Source organism: Rhinopithecus bieti, unplaced genomic scaffold (assembly GCF_001698545.2).
Source record: "Rhinopithecus bieti isolate Rb0 unplaced genomic scaffold, ASM169854v2 scaffold_12077, whole genome shotgun sequence".
Classification (NCBI taxonomy): Eukaryota; Metazoa; Chordata; class Mammalia; order Primates; family Cercopithecidae; genus Rhinopithecus; species Rhinopithecus bieti.
This window is the reverse complement of record NW_016807340.1, coordinates 578,030-584,638: the sequence shown is the minus strand read 5'-3', so window position 1 is coordinate 584,638 and position 6,609 is coordinate 578,030. Positions and strand designations below refer to the sequence as shown.

General features: G+C 50.7%; 1 protein-coding gene across 1 annotated transcript; it reads right to left on the bottom strand.

The window, feature by feature from the left end:
- Positions 1-3,617: 3,617 nt before the first annotated feature.
- NEUROG2 (neurogenin 2) lies at positions 3,618-6,252 on the bottom strand. Its single transcript, XM_017881372.1, has 2 exons — positions 5,927-6,252; positions 3,618-5,577 (listed from the first exon to the last, which is right to left on the bottom strand). The coding sequence occupies exon 2, from the start codon at positions 5,574-5,576 to the stop codon at positions 4,758-4,760; it is 819 nt and encodes a 272-aa protein (XP_017736861.1). The 5' UTR covers position 5,577; positions 5,927-6,252; the 3' UTR covers positions 3,618-4,757.
- Positions 6,253-6,609: the final 357 nt, after the last annotated feature.

Below are 6,609 nucleotides of genomic sequence, written 5' to 3'. Positions count from 1 at the left end.
GGGGGGGGTGTCTGATGGGGTGATGAGAAAGCTGGCCTTTCATCCCTCCTTTTTTGGACATTCCTTAAGTTTAATCATTAAAGTGGTCCTTAAAAAAGAAGCCAGCAGCTTAACGCTGCTATTTCTGACAATCTGCCCCACACACTGTCAGCGAAGTGAAAGATCTGAATCTAGCTTTGTTGCTTCGCTACCAATAGCAGACTTGGGGAGACCAAACCTCCGATTTCTGGCCACATCAAAGCACTGATTATGCAAATTCCCATTTTTTTAAAGAATAAAAGAAAATGGAGGGGGTATTATTTATCACACAATGAACCCCCTGTCAGGGCAGGAAACAATAGATCAGACCAGATAGCCCTTCTAGCCCCAGGCTGGGGGAGCGAGAAAGGGGGGTATTGGAGCCCTCACGTTTTATTGGTCTAACCTAATTTCACTAATTCTCTTTTCACACATTTATTTTGCGAATTCGGAGGCCGGGACTTTCACGCTCCCGGGAGCGCCCTGCATTGGCGCGATTCAAGAGCTGCCCACTTTATTTAATTAATACATTCAAAGCTCGCTTGGGAGCCCGAGGGGGCTCGGGGGAGACCGAGGCTGGCGGTGAGGAGGAGGCGCTTTTAACCGGTTCCAGGTGTCGGTGCCCAGAAGTCACAACCGGCCCAAGGGTGTGCAATGCAGGGGGGTGTACCCAGCGGGTGGGAGCGCCGCAGCTCTCAACCTCGCCCTCAAGCCAGGCCCTTTAGCAGCCTGTGACCCAGACTGACGGGTGGGCGGCTGAAGCCGGCCTTGGGCCTAAACGCCCTTCCTGGGTCATAGGACTAGGCTTTGGGAAGTGCCGAGTGGGCCCTTCCTCCCTCCTGGCCAAAGCCGCCCAGGGCCTTCGCCTCAGCTGGGACACCTGGGGAGCCCACCGAGTTCTGGTCCAGGTGCGGCGGGCCAGGGAAGCCTCAGCCCCTCCTCCTGCCTCCAGCTGAGCCTAGGCTCGGCTCCCGTGGCAGCCCCAGCGGTTGGCAGTCCTCCTCCCTACCTTTTTTTCTCTTTCTTGGCGCTCAGATGGATGTATTTAAAATCTAGTGGAGGCAAAATGAGCTGTAACAAGGCCTAAGTACTTTAGAACAAATAAATACAGCCAATCCCGGAACTCTGGCCGCGCTAAAGCGACGCTCCAATGAGAACAGGACCCACCTTCGCGCCTCTCCGCACTTAGGAACGCGCCGCAGCGCACTAACTGGCGTTGGAAAGATCTAGCAACGCTGGGAGTCTGTGACTGTCACCGGAAGAAAATCTCCACAGCGTTGGTTGAAGTGTCTCTCATCAGAGCCACCAGAAATAAAATGGCGTGGCTCCGAGGCCTGCAAACCTACTTGGTGCACACAAATGCAGCTCATCACAGCGCGGTCACAATGTCGGGAGGGAAATGAATCAAATGGAAAAACGACCTTGTTGCCTACCCCAGAAGCAGCGGCTTCGACCCTCTAATTGTACTCATTCCTACTAGGAAGGGAAAAGAACGGCTGGGCCTCAGGTCACAGGCTGTGAAGGTTGCAACGGGTTAGGGGAGAGAATCTCGGCGCTGAGGCAGTCAGTACATCATTCTTACCCGCTTAAGATGATTAGACACCATAAAAAATAATTGCACCAATTTAGTGTACAATAAGGTGTGTTCTAGATGGGGAAGGGAAAGCCTGAGTGTGAATTGCAAATGGTAGATGAAAGCCCTGGCACTTAGGATGTGTCTGCTTGTTTGTAAATGGAGACCTGCAAGCTCCAGCTTTGAGAACTTGAACAAGACTCTGGACTTGGAAGAAGTGTCTAGAGTCAGCTAGGTCAAGAGTGAAGTCTGTATTAGCTGTATGAGCCTTGCTCAGAGCTAGGATTATTGAATCATCTATCCATCCCTGCCTCTCCAGCTGAGCCCTTAGGGTCATCTTTTTATGGGATGGCTTCACCAATTGAGAAGTTTTCCCATAGTCGGAGGAGTAGCTGCATCTGAGATTTTGTCATGAACTATTTCTTTGGCAAGTTTCCAAAAGAAGCACCATGTGTCATCAAATGTATCACCAGAAGATGCATTGTTCAGCACCAAAACTGATGTTTTCAAACTATCATATTACAGTTCCTTTGCTTGCTGGCTTGGCTTTTTAAACACTAGAAACATAAATGTGAATATAAGAGAAATATTACTTTCTCCCTACATCAGACATTCAAAGAGCAGCTAAGAGTAACACAATCTTTAAATTAAAAGGGATTTACCAAAAGGTCTCTCATGCTTGGCTATAAAAATGAAACCAAAACCCTGAGTTAGTTCTGCCTTTGATTAAAATGGAATTATTGGCCGGGCGCGGTGGTTCAAGCCTGTAATCCCAGCACTTTGGGAGGCCGAGACGGGCGGATCACGAGGTCAGGAGTTTGAGACCATCCTGGCTAACACGGTGAAACCCCGTCTCTACTAAAAAATACAAAAGCTAGCCGGGCGAGGTGGCGGGCGCCTGTAGTCCCAGCTACTCGGGAGGCTGAGGCAGGAGAATGGTGTAAACCCGGGAGGCGGAGCTTGCAGTGAGCTGAGATCCGGCCACTGCACTCCAGCCCGGGTGACAGAGCAAGACTCCGTCTCAAAAAAAATAAAAAATAAAAAAAAAATAAAATGGAATTATTAGAGAGGAGTAGTTTCAGATAGACACCTCAGGAGAAATTATTATTGCATTGTGCAGAAGAGTGGAGTATTTAGCCCAAACCAGATGCAGGTAAGACATTCGTGGGGAGGGGGATGCTGTGAACAACCAAGATTTATTGTGATCTTTTTTAGCTTGTGTTGTCATAGACACTCTTCCCCAAGGGGATTAAACCTAGAATGTGGTCAACCTTCATTTGGTCATTTTTGACCCAAAGCCAATCAAAGATCATTCATTTCTGCTTTGGAGATTGAGGTGCAAGTTAAACCATTTTTGCTTTCTCTTTGAAGAAGTTTTGACTATGTAATTACTTTAACAAATATTGGAAAGTGGAGCTATTTCTTTAAATGTTTTCAATTCCAGTTCACTCTAAATGTCTGCTTTATTCTGGGAGTCTGCTTTTAAAAGCAACTACCTTGTTAAAACGCCTAATAGGAAATCTTCTAATAATGAATTTTTACATACTGTTACATCACAGATGTTAGAGCTGGAAAGGGAGCACCCTTGGAGGTCACGTCCCATCCCTTCAGTTTACAGATGAGAATTGAAGCCAAACAAATTGTACAAAAAACAAATTTCCACACACTCCACCAAGAAATTTCAACTTCACTTTTTTTTCAAATCAAGGTTTTCGGAACTTTGGAGCTTATCATGACTTAATTATCATTTAAATTCTTCTCCCCTTTTTTGCTTGTTTGCTCAGAAATTTATTTCTTAAAATAAATTGTGTGCTTGTCTTAAAAATAGAGTTACACTCATTTCAATATTAGTGTCTCAAATATGATTCAGCTTTTTGTGATTTCTTAGTGAAATTCTACACAAAGCATTGCCAAAAAATACAAGTACTACATTCAATTTGACATGGGGAGAATTTCAAAAACACACAACTGATTCGGCATCTAATAATCACATAAGCAAGAAAAAGTTAGAATACAAAACACAAACTTATGAAAATTAGATACTTTATTTATAGTTTAATCACAAGAACAACTTTCTTGTTCTTCAATACGTAAATACATACTAGAATAAACTCTGTAGAATATACAAAAAAATACATATTTTCCCATGAAAAATTTCTTTATAATAAATAGAAGGGAACACGTGTGTGGCTGATCCGGATAATGCTCCGTGTCTGCTTAGGTTTTCAGACTGTTGATTTATTTTAATCTCTTGAAAGAATGGGGAGTTCCTTCTTCCCTAAAAGGTCGAGATAAATAATGCATGAAGCAATCCTCCCTCCTGATTTTCCCTTTTCCTCCTCATTTTCCTTTTGATAGAGAGTTCAGCCTAAATTTCCACGCTTGCATTCAATCATTACAAAGCCTACAAATTATACAATGACTTCTAACCTGCCCCTCTAACAAAACAAGTTTTTTCCCCCTTATAAATCATAAGGGACAGATGGCAAAATAGGGAAGAAAAAGGAAAGAGAAGGACAGGACAATAGGCATTGTGACGAATCTGGGAAACAGAACAAAGTGCACATCAGAGAGGGAAAGTTTGGTTTGACAGGTGAAATTCCCACAGCCTGCAGACAGCAATGGGAATAAAGCAGATGCCAGCCATTGCAAATCTGTGGATAATATTATTACCAGTAAAATCATTCAGATGCTAAGATACATTTCTTTCTACTCGACATTAACATCTCTATGTAGAAGCAAAGGTGAAGAGATCACAGGAACCAGTTGCATTCTCCCTGTGAGATTCACACGAACTGCACCAAGTCCTCCGGCGTTACAGAGAAAGGGGAGGAGCGTCAGTCCGTTCTGCAAACTGTTTAGATATGCCACCATCATCTCTTCCCAGAGTCTTTTTCGTCTCAAGAAGCGCCCCCAAAACGCCACCCTTGGCTTTGACAACAAGCTCCATCACACCTTCAATAAATCAGAGCCCGTCTGAATGAAGGATACACAAAGCCAAGAAATGCAAGAAACAACCGAGGAATCAGAACGGCTACACCTGCCCTGTGAAGTGAGATGGTTTCCAGGGCATAGAAGGGAGGGGGCAGGGTAAGGGAGAAGGGCTTGACTGGGGACAGGAAAGGGAACCCACTAAGGCCTGACGTGGGTAGCAGAAACGGCAGCTCTAGATACAATCCCTGGCTATGGGGAGGTGAGGTGCATAGCGGTGCTTGTCGGGAGGTGGGGGCTGCCAATAGTCCATGTCTGACCCGGCCGGGCTGGCGGGCGATAAAGTGCAGCTGTAGGGGGAGGTGGAGTTGGAGGACGCGGATGAGGACGGCGCGGGGCTGTTGGTGCAACTCCACGTGGAGGCGGGCGAGGGGCTGTCTCCGCTGCTGCTCAGGGTGGCGCTGGCGCCTCCCGGGCTCAGCAACACTGCCTCGGAGAAGAGCGCCCCCGGCAGGCCTCCGCCGCCGCCCCCGCAGTGATCCGCCAGGCGCAGGGTCTCGGTGAGCGCCCAGATGTAGTTGTGGGCGAAGCGCAGGGTCTCGATCTTGGTGAGCTTGGCGTCCTCGGGGAACGTGGGGAGCACCTCGCGCAGTGCGTCCAGTGCCGCGTTGAGGTTGTGCATGCGATTTCGCTCGCGGTTGTTGGCCTTCAGTCTACGGGTCTTCTTGATGCGCTGCACTGTCTCGGCGGTCTTGGCGCCTCGGGAGACGGCCCGCGCCCGAGAGGGGCGCCGTTTGCAATCGTGCACCAGACCCAGCAGCCGTGCGGGCCGGCAGCCCTCCGCACCCGCAGCCACGCCGCCCCGCGCCCCCTGCCCGGCCTCAGCCCCGCGCTGCCGACGCGCCCCGCCTGACGCGCCCGGCTCCTCCTCCTCTTCATCGTCGGCGCTGGATGACAGCGGGGTCAGGGCTGCCAAGGCGGGGGAGGCCGAGCCGAGCAGCACCAGCACGTCCTCTTCCTCCTTCAACTCCAAGGTCTCGGATTTGACGAACATCCTACCAAAGAGAGAGGGGAAGGAGAAAAGGGCAGTGAGGCGTAAGGAAAGAAACAGAGGCGCGATCTTCGTGTCACAGGGGCGTGCTCGGGCGCGCACCCGAGAAGACCAGCTCCGAATGGCGCGGGGAAAGAAACCCGGGCCAAGGTCAGGAGCGCCACTAGCACTCGCTGTGATTCTGCAGCCAGTCAGCCGGGTCCTGCCCTCCGCGGGCCGACCTGCGTTCCCGCCGAGAAGGGACTGCAGCCTCCGCGACAAAGATTCTGCGCGGACCAGAGGGCGTGCGGGCGTGGTTGGACTGAGTGCGGGGAAACCACCTGCGAAGTTGGAAGCCGTGGCTCGATACTTACTTAGTTGGCTCTAACTGTGCCTCAGCGTTGCTGTGACTTTGGCGTGTGCCGGGAATCTCAGCGCAGCCGCGAGCGCAGCGCCGCGTCCTTCGCCCGGGGTGAAAGCTGCAAGCCCGGCGCTACTGTGGCGCAGCTCCGCGGGGGACCTCTGCGACCGGCGAGTTTGCCAAGAGCCCCGGTGGCGGCGGCGGCGGCCCGCCCGGGTCTCGTGTGTTGTGGTGGTAGTGCGTGTCTGTCTGTCAGTCAGTCCTTGGCCGTGCGGCTCCTGGCACGCGACTCCCAGGCACTCCAGTTAAAGCGAAGCTGCTTGTGGTTCAGTGGCTGCGTGTCTGGCACACGACTCTCCTTAAAACCCCTTATATACCACCAAGAAAACAATCAGATCTGCCCCGGGCCCCCCCTTCCCCGCCGCCGCCGCCGCCTCCTCCTGTCAGTCCTGCCCCCCTTCTCCCCCGCTTTTCCCTCCCCGGGCTTATTCTTTTCATTGCATTATCATCATTCATTTCTTTCTCTTTCTTCACCGCGTTTCCCCCTCCCTTGGCGCTGCCATCCATCCTCCTCCTCCCACCACCCCCGCCTCTCTTTTCCCCCTTTATCTAATCAGCATAAAATGGTTCTAAAGCTCCTGTTGGAGCTCCAGGCTGCGGCCGGAGCTGGCGAAGACGCAGCGGCCGCAGAGGCTC